Source organism: Mesoplodon bidens, assembly GCF_964165515.1.
Source record: "Mesoplodon bidens genome assembly, chromosome: 17".
Classification (NCBI taxonomy): Eukaryota; Metazoa; Chordata; class Mammalia; order Artiodactyla; family Ziphiidae; genus Mesoplodon; species Mesoplodon bidens.
The window spans coordinates 8,332,602-8,345,334 of record NC_138174.1 but is presented as its reverse complement, the minus strand read 5'-3'; the positions used below and the strand labels follow the sequence as shown (position 1 = coordinate 8,345,334).

General features: G+C 41.9%; 1 protein-coding gene across 5 annotated transcripts in view; it reads right to left on the bottom strand.

Annotated features, from left to right (window-relative positions):
• RXFP2 (relaxin family peptide receptor 2) overlaps window positions 1-12,733 on the bottom strand; it is a 99,023-nt gene that overhangs the window by 22,742 nt on the left and 63,548 nt on the right. For 4 of the 5 annotated variants that reach the window (XM_081215105.1, XM_081215107.1, XM_081215109.1 and 1 more), the window contains 5 exons: window positions 7,112-7,183; window positions 6,464-6,535; window positions 4,838-4,909; window positions 3,697-3,768; window positions 496-567 (listed from right to left, as the gene is read on the bottom strand). In XM_081215105.1, coding sequence (XP_081071231.1) covers window positions 496-567; window positions 3,697-3,768; window positions 4,838-4,909; window positions 6,464-6,535; window positions 7,112-7,183 — 360 coding nt within the window. Of the gene's footprint in view, window positions 1-495; window positions 568-3,696; window positions 3,769-4,837; window positions 4,910-6,463; window positions 6,536-7,111; window positions 7,184-9,495; window positions 9,570-12,733 lie in introns of all 5 variants that reach the window. The other variant, XM_081215108.1, reaches the window with a different exon arrangement.

Here is a 12,733-nt window from a genome sequence, read left to right as displayed (position 1 = left end):
AGCTTACCAGTGCAAATGTGCCAATTAACCGATCCATCTGCCTTCCTGCCCCCATAAAAAACACAGTCAGCAATCAGAATCACCAGTCAGAATCTTTGGCCAATCAGAATACATTAGAGGTTCTTCTCTTTAGAATAAAATTTTGTTTTCTTTAAAGAGAGAGACATCAAGTGATAAGTGTCATTAGCAGTAACCACTTTCACATACATTATCTCATTTCCTTGTTGACCATGGGGTTAGGTACGAGTTCAGCAGAGAGAGTGCAGAGAAATGATGATTGCCCTCAGAAAGGAGGAGGCTTAAATGGTTGGCAGCTAAACATAAGGCTTGGCCCTAGCATCCAAGTCAATAGATCCATGTGTACATTTTCTAGTACTGCAGTTTCAGACCAAGGCTGTAAACAAAACATACTTTAAAATTCCTTGCCAATATTTTCTTTCGATTTCCAAAGCTACTGGGTTTCCCCTCACTTACTGAATTACATTGTATACTTACAGCACTGTGAGTGAATCGCACGACAGAAAGGTGGAATTCGTAAGGTATTTTATTCCATTGCCTTCCAAATCCCTAAAAGGCAGGGAGGAAAAATATTTTTAATGTTTTTGCACAAATCATATGTCTAAAGGCAGTTTTTGGTGATATAACAGTTCTGAACTTTATTTTTACTTCATTCCAATTTTTAGGCTTTCCTCCTACTTATTGCAGGGTCAGTATAATTAATATTTTGCGTTTTTTCCCCTTCTAATTAGTGTTAGAACTTAATAAAATTGAGCGAAAGGGCAGTCCGCCATTTAGTGAATGTGTCTCTGTGCCAGATACCATGCTATTAATTAGCATAAAATTTGTACTATAGTAATAGTAACTCCCATTTATTGGGCTTTTATAGGGTCAGGTACTGTTCTGAGTGCATAATACACACTCCCACAAAGTTGGCATTATTACCTCCCATTTAACGTATGAGGAATCCGAGGATCTTGGAAATTTACTTTTCTTCTGGTCACACAGCTATTGAGGGGTAGAACTGACCTTCTAACTCAGATCCATCTGAATCTAATGCCTAGACACTTAAGTCATGGCATCCCAGATCGCTATATTCTCCCCTCCCCTCCCCCAGGGTCAGGTGGATATTTGTGTCTCTATTTTGCTGCAGGAGAAACTCAGGCCAAACTATCTACCAAATACTGGATGCCAGAGTCAGGATGGTGAGTCCCAAGCTGTGTGAAGGAAAGTGCCTGCTCTTTCTACCTCCCTCCACGATGCTGATGCTGAGTGCAGTGCTGCTCCGAGGGTCCCGGGTCCCAGCATCATCTGGGAACTTGTCAAAACGCAGATTTCCAGGCTCCACCCCAGACCCACTGAATCAGAAACCCTAGGACTGAGGTCCAGCGGTCTGTCCTAAGTCTTTGCATTGCTTGTGCTGTACGCTGACGTTGGAGAAGCACTGGTGGAGAGCTTACGTTCTGCCAAGGTGAACCTTATGAGAGCAGCACCCACATCGTCAGGGAACAACCTCAGGAACACTCTGACATGGCCGCTTCCAGCAGCACCAAGGACAGAGAGGAATGGCTCTTCTGCCAACTCTGTTCATTCCGTTTACCGCTGGCTTCCTACAGGCTTCCCGCACACGACAATAGCTGTTTTGCTGCCTCTGAACCTTTCTCACATTCACGTTAATATCACCAGTTCCTTTGTCATTGCCTTTAAAATCCTATTTTAAAGCCATCTTGGAGGTCTTGCAGGAACTCAACTTTTTTTTTCACTCTTAAAATACAGCAATTGCAAATAATAAACAGTGTAGTCCCTTGAAAGTCCAAATATGGTTCAGTAGAATAGGGAAAATGTTTTTACATCTCAGAACACTTTGCAGTTGTGAGCAACAGTCCTAGCTGGTAGCAAGTGAGGGAGGAGAAGCAGGGCCAAGGCGGGGTTTTTTCTGCCTTTGAACTGGGGCGATTTGGGGTTGACCTCTCAGCTCTCATTTGTGATCAGCCAATCTTGCTAACGACATCTTTTCACTGAGTGTCTACTTTTTCCCTCGTGTCTGTGGGAGCCTAGAGTGAAAATGAGTGTCCCCAGAACCCAGGGCTTGGATGTTGCTTCCTGGTCTCCTCCTTGTTGCTGATGCCCATTTTGGGGACGGGATGGGTACAGGCTGGAGGCCTGATATTTTTCTGTTAACTTTACTCCTTCCTGTTGCTTTCCCATTGTGTGGATGTACCTGCTTAGTTTCTAAGTATTTTCCACCTATTCTTTTTTTTTTTTTTTTTTTTTTTTTGCGGTACGCAGGCCTCTCACTGTTGTGGCCTCTCCCGTTGCGGAGCACAGGCTCCGGACGCGCAGGCTCAGCGGCCATGGCTCACGGGCCCAGCCGCTCCGCGGCACGTGGGATCCTCCCGACCGGGGCACGAACCTGCGTCCCCTGCATCGGCAGGCGGACTCCCAACCACTGCACCACCAGGGAAGCCCTTTCCACCTATTCTTAATGAGTTTTATTCTCATGTTTTTCAGATCATCAATTCCCCCCCCCCTTTGTTTTTTTAAGGCAGTTCTGCACGGCATGTGGGATCTTAGTTCCCTGACCAGGGATCAAACCCGTGCCCCCTGCATTGGGAGCATGGAGTCTAAACCACTGGACTGCCAGGGAAGTCCCATCGCTCCCATTTTTAACATTTAGCACGCTTACGTGAGACCCCCATTGCCTTAAAAGCCTTTTGATTAACAGGTATGTAAATAATTTTTTTAAGTCAGTAAATAAACACAAGGTCATCTAATAGCGTTGTAACAAGTGAGGCTAGTTCAGAGAGGATCCAAAGCTGAGGTACTAAAATTTTATCATATTATGGGTATTGAGTCCCCTGATTTGACAATGGGGAGAGTTCTGGGGAGACAGTACAAACAACTGGCATTTTCCCAGGACAGGAAGTCGCTCCTGTGCCATTCCTGCCTGTCTCAGGAGACCGTGAATATGAACATGGTGGAATGGCAGGTAGTGGTGGTGAAACCAAATGAATGGTTTAAATGTGTATTGGTCGAAAGCTACCAAGGAGTGGAAATGGTTTAGCACGTTCATTTACAGAGTTTTTTTTGAGCACTATTATGTGCTGATTCTTGTGCTGGGTATAAAATCACAGAATTTACTGAACGGTAGGGGATAAACAGGTAAACAGATGGTTCTATGATGACAGTGCCCTGAGACAGCGGTGCAGTGGGAGGAGGGGCGGCGTGGTGGAGGCTCTCCTGTTAATCGGGGCACAGAGGCAGCCACTGAACTGGTGGGTGTGTCAGAGACGGCTTCCTGAAGGTGACGCTTAAATTGATTTTTGAAGGAAATGTCGGAGAATAAAGAAGCAAGACCTTTCAAGTTGAAGGAACAACGTGTGTTCAGGGAACTGACTGAAGGAGCAGTAGTTTGGTGTATCTGAAAGGAAGGCACAAGAGGAGAAGGGTCTGGCAAAGAGACCAGGTGGAGTAAGGGATAGAGGACAACGGGTCTCTGGTGCTAAAGTGGGAGGCTTGAACTTTACCCTCACACCTGTGGGGATTCCCCAAAGATGTTTCAACCAGGAAGTGACATGATCAGATTTTGGTTTTAGAAAGAAAAGCAGAGATGAGTTCTTTGTATAATTGTGAATTAACTTCAGGGCTAGTTTCCTGAATCTGGGTGAATAACAAATTAGCTGCTAAGTGCATACTCACATCCAGTTGAGTTGAGGCATTTGGGCACACATCTGCTTGGGAAGGGCTTCTAAGTAGTTATTCACCATAGACCTTTACACAAGAAGAGATTAATTAGAAACGAAATGATATGCCACTTGAAGAACAGTAGTTTTACTATTTCCACAGTTTGGGAACTTGTATGCTAAAATCAGTATATTAGGATGAAGAATATAAACATAACTACCTCTTCAAAATGGTCTCTAGATCTGTGTGTGGCACAGATAAGGGAGCAGATGTCAGAGAAACTATGAATGCATAAGTGTGATACATAACCTAGGAATAAATATGAAACAGTTTGACTTTATGAGATGAAACAAAAGTATATACTGGGTAATAATTTTGAAGTTCATGGTACTTTTCCTTGTAAACTTCAAATCTGCGATCATTTCCAGCATCATACATCCAAAGTTGCATTTTAAGAGAAATGTTAATCATTTACAATATTAAAAGGCCACATTGGAAACTGCATTAAATCTAAGAAGTGATAGTGGGAGGCATTTGGGGAAGAAAACAACTCATGAGCATGTTAAGCTGCAGGATTAAATTTGTGACACTGTGGTCCCTTTTCACAAATGGGAAATTAATGATGCTATATGATCAACTGTAAAGGAACATAATAATCCCCTGCTGATAAATCATCCCAGTATACTAATAAACATTGAAAATGTAATTATGAGAAAAGCTTAGTTGCTAAGACAAAGATTTTGGAATTTTCAGGTACTCTTGCTGGATAAAGACACATTTTCCTTTGTTAAAAATGTAGCTGGAGATTAACTCCTGGAAGACTCTAACAAATTTAAATGTAGTAAGGAGATAAAAATGAATACTATGTTTGGTGAACCACTGCAAATAAAAACATGCCTTAAAAAAACAAAACAGAACATGCCTTAGGACTAAAGGGAATTAAAGCAGATCAAAAGGAATTGAACTAGTCGGCTTAACATATACCATGAGCCATGGACAGGAAGGAGCAACAGTAATTGTGGTTTGAAATACAGGAAAAGTTTTGACTAGTATAAATCTTAGGGGGCTTGATTTTCTTAAAGCTCTTTTTGTAAGCTAGTTTTAGAAGTCACTGCAATTTATAGACAGATGGATTGAAAGGTAGATGAATACTTACAGGAAAAATAAGGAATTTAATCCAGTAAACAACCGCTGTGAAATTCTGGTTATGGGATTGTCATCTAGAATTCTGACAAAACATATCACAAACATTTCCAATGTTACTAGCGAAATTAAACCAGGAAGAAATAAAAGGCTGTGTCAATCCTGTCTCCCCCCAACACCTGCTCTCCTCCTTCCTGTCTGTCCACACTTGGCTCAGGGATCTTCCCAGAGAGCTTTTCCTTCACCCCATGGCTGGAGCAGCACTTTCCTCCAAACCCCCATAATCCCCATCCCAGGATTTATCAAGTCCCTTTGGACTTAAGAACCTTCACCTCTGGGTTCCTGGGTCCAGACAAGCTGCACTTAGCTATTGGCTGATTATGGGCTCCATAAATGCTTTGACCTACTGATTGACTGAATGAAAAATGAATGAAAAAAATTCTTAGGAAATCACAAATGGTTCCTTGGTCTCACGGTGTTTAAATGATGTAATTAGTGGGGCCTAAGCAAACAAACTTATTAGAAGCTTTGAGGGTGAAAGACTGAAAAGACTTATAAATTCAAATCACTGTTTTTAATTCTATATGGTATTCTCCTAGAAAAAAATAGATAAGAGGAAATATGCCTTCTTTTCTCTCATTGCCTTTGAAGCCAGGTACCATTTCCTCTTACTTTCAGAGGTACCTGAGGGTAGGATTTGGAGAAGGGGGCTTCTGAGCACCTACTATATGCCAGGCATTCTGCATGTGACACTTTATATATGTTACATGATTTAATTCTCACAACATCCCTCTTAGAAAAAAGGAATTATGATTATAGTTTAAAGATGAGGAAAAAGAGGCCTAGGAAGATCAAGAAAATTGCCTGGAACATTAAGCATGGGGCCATGGCATACACAAGGATCTGGATGAAGCTGAAGTCCTGGCTTTTTCCACTAGACCAGGCTGACCTACAGCAAATGCGAAAACTAACACAGCCTTCTAACTGCCCTTTGTTCATTTTTCCTGATGAAAACACAGACCTCTGATGTGAGACTCCTTGGGATGGAGCTGGCGGCTCAGCTTGATAAGTGATGAAACACAACAAGCTCACATATTTTCAGTCTTTTCTATGAATCCTCTGGAAATCAAAAAGGGCCTTATCTTGCTTACTTTCTAGGTCTGTGGTTTTCAACAGAGGGCACTCTTTCCCCCAAGGCATATTTGGGATTGTCTGGAGACATTTCTGATTGTCACAACTCTGGGAATGAGTACTGTTGGCATCTAGTGGGGTAGAGGCCACAGATGGCACTAAACATCCCAACATGCACGCCCCCCCCCATCAAAGAATTATCTGGGCCAAAATGCCAGTAGAGCTGGGCTGAGACACCCTGCTATAGGTAAACGCCAGGTGGATGGATGACTTAGCAAGCCGACTTCTGGGCACAGAGGCCACCTGAAAAAACATAGCACTGATTTCTCTTCACACAACCACCATTTGGCATGCCATTATCTGAACTGCTTGGGTAACATGCTCCAGATTATGTGACAAGCAGAAAAATAAGTATAATAAAGAAGATACATAAATAGATGGAAACTATGAGCCTTGATGAGTATCATTAGGACTGTGATCCGAGGGAAGGAAAAGCTAGAATACTTACAGCCAAGTTAGATGATGTAAGTCTTTGAATACTCCAGGTCTGAGAGTTGTAATGCAGTTGTGGTTGAGATATCTACAAATAGCACGGGTGAGTAAATTAGGCAAACTTAATACTCCACTTTAGTCACATATAATTACTGGACATCTATTTCTGAAAGCACTCTACTGGATGAGCAGGGGCCAGAAAATCAAAGAACAGGCAGGAGATACAGATAACCAAAAGGCCAGTGTGACAAGCACCAGGGCCAGGACCAGGAAAGTGGCCAAAAATAATGTATTGGGACATTATATTATGTTAGAGTGTAACAGCAGAATATGTGAGGTGATTTTTGCTTTTGTCCTTTTGGTCACATCCTTAGTAGACTAACATTTTAAGAAAGTGTATAGGTAAGTTATGTATTTTCTATTTGTGGAAATGACCCAAACTTGGGGAGACAAGATTAAAGAGAGCCTTTATACCTGTCTTCTGGTAAAACTTGGAATTTTTTAGCAGTTCTTTCAGTGTAATAACTAATTACACTGTACTTTGTGAAAACTTATTTCTCCCATTTCTCTATATCCAAAGTCGAGCCTTTAAAAAAGTACCATTCATTCTACCCTTTTAATTGTCACTTAAAATTGTACTCATAATTATAAAGAAGTTACTCACAGTATTTGCAGATTATGTAATCCCAAGAATGCTTTCCTGGATATATGTCTAATACAATTATGCTGAAGGAATCTGGTAGGAATAAGATAGAAGAGTCCTGTGATTATGGCTCATGTATTTGTTAGGTTGTTTCTTCGCCTGAAGACAATTTGTGCACCTGGCTCATAAAATCCTGTCTTATTCTCATGTTGGGAGGTAGAAGCATTGCCAGTGAGAGAAGGCTGTGAGCCCAGCTGTGCCTGCTGTCCTGATAGCACCCGTGCAATGAGACCCTGACATCTCTGACTTGAACCACTGAGGTCCAGTATGCTGTGTGTGGGGACAGAACTTGTCTTATTTCTGCACACTGGCATTCTGGTGGCCTTCCTTCTCTGACGTGCAGGACTTGCCCACCATGTGAGACTAGCCAGGCTCTCACTGCTGAGCTTTCTTGCTCTTTCAGTACAGAGTTCCACCTTCAACTCCTCATTTCTCTTCATTCTATTCCCATGAAACGAGGTGAGGGCAAGTCTCGTTCTGTTTCAAGATGCAGAGTGAGAAGGATGCAGCTAGTTAGAGAGGGGCTCAAGGTCACGAATGGCATCGGTGGCTGAACTGGGGCCAGTGTACCAACTTCAGCTCACAGGGCCATGAGCTACTTAACCGCTGAAGCAATCTAGCAAGAGTGCATGGATTCAATAGTAGCACTTTCAGGCTTCCCTGGTGGCGCAGTGGTTGAGAGTCCGCCTGCTGATGCAGGGGACATGGGTTCGTGCCCCGGTCCGGGAAGATCCCATGTGCCGCGGAGCGGCTGGGCCCGTGAGCCATGGCCGCGGAGCCTGCGCATCCGGAGCCTGTGCTCCGCAACGGGAGAGGCCGCAACAGTGAGAGGCCCGTGTACCACAATAAATAAATAAATAAATAAATAATAGCACTTTCAGGAGTATCTAAGTAAACAACTTCCATATCCTGTGCTCATTATATTAATACAATGGGAGGTTAGCCTTGATTTCATATTTTCTAAAGAACTTTAGGCAGGAAATATTCACGCTATTAATAGTAACTAGTGTCTACATAATCTTCTGAGTGGCTTCCCTATCTCTTATTTTGATTTGATTTGGGTCCTAAAGTTTTGTTTTGATTTGTTTTGTTTTTGGCCACGTGGCTTGTGGGATCTTAGTTTCCCCAACCAGGGACTGAACCCCTGTCCCCTGCAGTGGAAGTGCAGAGTCCTAACCACTGGACCGCCAGGGAATTCCTGTTTCCTAAAATATTTTACACTTTCTCATTGTTATGATACTTCACTGCAAAACTACTGGTAGATCTTTTGCTTGTTCAGCATCTGGCTGTACTCTGAATTTTGTTACACCACAATATTCCCTGTGAAGCTTCCCAGCCTTTGAGTTATGACTGACTGCGCTGTAGCTGTGCTGGGATATTGATGTCCTCAGCCCACAAGGTGGCAAAGTAAAGCCAAGATTAGCTTCCAGTTATTAACAAACCCATCTTTTATCCCAAATATTGAACAAATATTGTCATTTTCTCTGTGTACCACCATGTGGAAAAGCTGCATACTACAGAGCACATGCATTACAATTATAGTGACACACAAAGCAACAATTTCAATCCTACAAAGTAAACTTGAAACCCTGTAAGAACTCGTGCCATTCCATCCCCCTCTCCCTGCTGCAACATGTCTGTAAGGAGATGCTTCACATTGTAGCATAAATTCTGCTTTTGCTTTAAAGTTCTGCTATGAATAGAATGATCCCATACATATCAATATCTGTTTTAGCATTTTCAGAGCCCTTAGAGTGATGTAATGAAAGTTAATATGGTGAATTATATTACAATAGCAAATGAAAATAGAAAAAGAATACCATAATCTACGTATTTGAAGTTCCTCTTAAATATAAAATGTACTACCTAACTAGTGTTATTTACATTTCATTTAAGATAATTAAGTCAAAAGTGCATTGCACATTTTACCTACACGTTGTCAATCTTGAAGAGATGGGGGCGGTTGTAAACTGTGAATTTGACCTTGTGCTTTTGATCTGCACGACTCACCTGATACGTTCAGTCTATCTGCCTTTACTGACACCAGTTAAGACTCGAACTTCTTAAATAATAAAGAAGCTCTAGTCTTCTATAAATAGCCAGTTTGCTGGCACCCCACGGAGAACTAGAGTCCCAGGTCTCTCGTCTCAGACTTAGGCTGCTGAATTTTTTAACTTGATCCTTCAGTATCTGCTTTCTTTTTTACAGAATAGTAGCTTGGTGAATATGAGGGGAAATTTGGAAACATGACAGTTTGGCAAGTGGTGTCCTCTTTTTCTTCACAGCTGAGATATGAGCCCGTTGGATATACTTTACACTGAATGGTTTTTCTAAGAATAACTTACTGGTTCATGAATTCCTGCTGTTTCAGCTGTCAGGACTTTTCAAGCAGAAACGCCAGGAATTTATGTACCTGAAACTAAAGCAAATAAATGCTTTAATGGCATGCATGTTTATAGGCTATTTTTTTAATGCAACATTTTGTACTCATGAGCCAGGCAGACTCCTTGAATTACATTCTGTTGCCAATGATTGCGTCGAAAAGGAACCCAGTTTAAGAAGGAATTCCTAATTTATATAAAATTTATGTCACAGTGAGGAGAGGAACTGCTGTTGGTTTCCGTGGTAGCAGTGATGAAGTACTATGGTCAAGCTCATAAACTGTATTTTATTTCTTTCTCTCAAAGATCCTCTTAAATTGCTTCTTACCCCCTAATGTTAGAAAGTTTAAAAGAATATTAAAAAGAATAAACTGATCGCTAGTGAAAGCATTCAGATAAGTGACATTTGTTCATCTAGCAATTAACATTTTATTTTGACTTAGGAATTTCTCTTTCTGGATGCCTAACTGACCTTAATTTCACTGTGAATATTTAGAGCATGCAAGACCGGAGACGCACTTGACGTTAAATTGGGTGATCCCTTAGGATATATCCCAATACAACTTAAAGATGCATATCAACTTTATAAGCTCAATACAATCTAAAACACACATTCATGCATGTCTTTTCCCTGGTCAAACAGAATAAAGCCCAGATGCTCTAGCCTAGCGTTCAAAGGTCCTACAATCAGGATTCAATGTCCTCTCCAGCATACACTCCATCATTCCTGTGGGAACTCTTTTCCTTTAGACAAACTTCCCTGGTCACCCTCTTCCTAACATCCTTTGAGTGTTTCTGCTGATGCTTCTTTGGTCCTCCTTGCTGAAGATGCTCCCCACCTTCTCTTTGGCCCTGTATGTTAGTCCCACACACCATTCCTTTAACAAATGCACACTGATCCTCATATATGTTTCAGCGTATGTGACAATGAGGGGTGCTGGCAGTGGCGGTACATGGTAGTAGGAGAGAGCCAGAGGACCATCCAGTTCAGGAAGAGGACAGGATGGTAATAAGGGGTTTCTTCAAAGCCCAAGGATGAAGGTGAGGGGTTCACAAAATGGAATCATAATTGAAAGAATGACCTAAGACATGTTCAAAACTTAGACAGTGAAGAATACAATGGGAAGTAGAAATGAATTTCTAGTTATATTTTGGAAACAAGAAAATGCTAAGGAAAAGCCCAAGCCTGCTGTATGGGACATGTTTTATATTATCATGAAATAATAAAAAATACATAAATTCTCAACTCCTACATTGTTCTTGTCTTCTTGGTCAATGAAGGTGATCTCAGGACTGAAGTGAATAAACAGGATACAGCGCTGTGGCAGTGAAAGCCCAAAATGGTAGAATAAGTTAATCAAAATGAGTTAAAGCCTCTGGTTTGGACATTTCTCCTAGAAACTGAGAAACACTGAAAATGCGTACACTCAGTCGTGATCAGTGGAATCTGCAAAAAGATTCTGGAAAAAGATCTGGAAAAACATAGTTGGATGAGCTTGAAGTTGGTTCTGGGCGGGATCGTAGGACAGGATATTTTGATGCTGCTTTGTGAGCACCTCAAAGAGAACAGGAACAGGGTAGTTCACGAAAAACAGGGCACGTCAGACCAACTTGACTTTCTTCATTCAAAGACTGATCAGATAAAACTGTGTGGTCGACTTTGCTTATATGTCTACCAGGCATTGATTAAGTGGTTTTATGATGCTTTTATAGACAAAATAAAGAATACTGGCAGGGTCCTGCTCAATATCCTGCTCCATGACTTAGGTGAAGACGGCTCATCTTATTTTCAGATAACAGAGTGCTGGGATGAAGAGTGAATCTGTTGGTTGAGCCAAAAAGATCTTCCCAGTCTGGTAAGAAAAGCTGAATCTAACAGGGTGAAACTGAATAGGGATAAATCTGAAGTGCCACAAGTAGCTCTCAGGCGCTAAGCGCACAAGTACAGGATGGAGAAGCTGTCACTTGTCAGTTATGCATATGGTACAGGATGAGGGATTTTAGAGACACAATCACTAGGAGTTAAGAGTATGAAGTAACCACAAAAAGAACAAATGTAACCTCAGGGCATAAGGAGTTTAGAAAGGAAGGGTTGCTAGCTTCCCCCTGCTCTGCCCTTGTATGTGTCATACAAGTGATCATATTACATTTATTCTAGATACTACATGTAAGGAATATGTAGGTGACCATATACAGAGTGACAAACAGATGTGAAACCAGGCCCTTTGGGGAAGAAGTTAAGGATTCAAGGCTGCATGGGGAGAAACCTGTGGTGGGGTGCATGGTGATAATGGCCAGCTTTGAATATCAGAGGAGTTACATAGAAGACTCATTGGGTGTGTTCTGATCAGTCTCATGGGGTAACGCTCAGAATCATGGCGAGCTTTTCAGATGTTTTGGGCAGTAGCTGAGTTATGTGACAGGACAGTTTATTAGCATAGCGTTTGAAATTCCTTTCCCTCAGCACCTCCTAATTCCCTTCCTGGTTTATTTTTTTCCCCCATAATCACTATCTAACACACTACGCATTTTTATCTTTCTCCATTGGAAGTTGAGCTCCTTGAGGAGAGGGCTTTTCATATGTGTTGTTTACCGCTATATCCTTGACACCTCATAGGTATCAATGAATATTTGTTGAAAGAATGAACGAACATGTGGGCTTGGCCAGCTTTCACCCTCCTGCTGTCTCTACCAAGAGGTCTGGGGGTGTCCATCCAGTTTCTTCCTTCCCCTGACACCTCTTCCTGGGGATGGTTTGTGTTTTGCTACGTTGGTTGTTTGGACTGTTGTAATGCAGGATGAGGAAGAAAAGGGACAGGACAGGACAAGGGCTTGCCTGACACTGGGGAGATTTTTCTGCGGCTTCTGGAGCGTGACAGGACGAGCTGAGTGGTGTGAAAAGGGGATGGGGGAGGGGAAGGAGATTTAAAGAAGAGTTGCTGAGCTTATGAATTGCTTTAGGATATTTGAATAATGTTTATAAGGAACTTGGGTTATTTTGAAACCAAAGTTTGTTTTCTGGACACTTTCATCGATGGTAACAATATTCTGAGATTGGCCCATGGGGGTGGACTTCCAGAGGACTATAGTCAGAGGTCTGGCTTTGAAGCCAAGTTCTAATGCTTGTCAGCTGGCTGACTTTGGACCAACAACCTTTCTTCTCCAAGGATGGTTTCCTCACTCCTGAAAGGAACCTGACGCT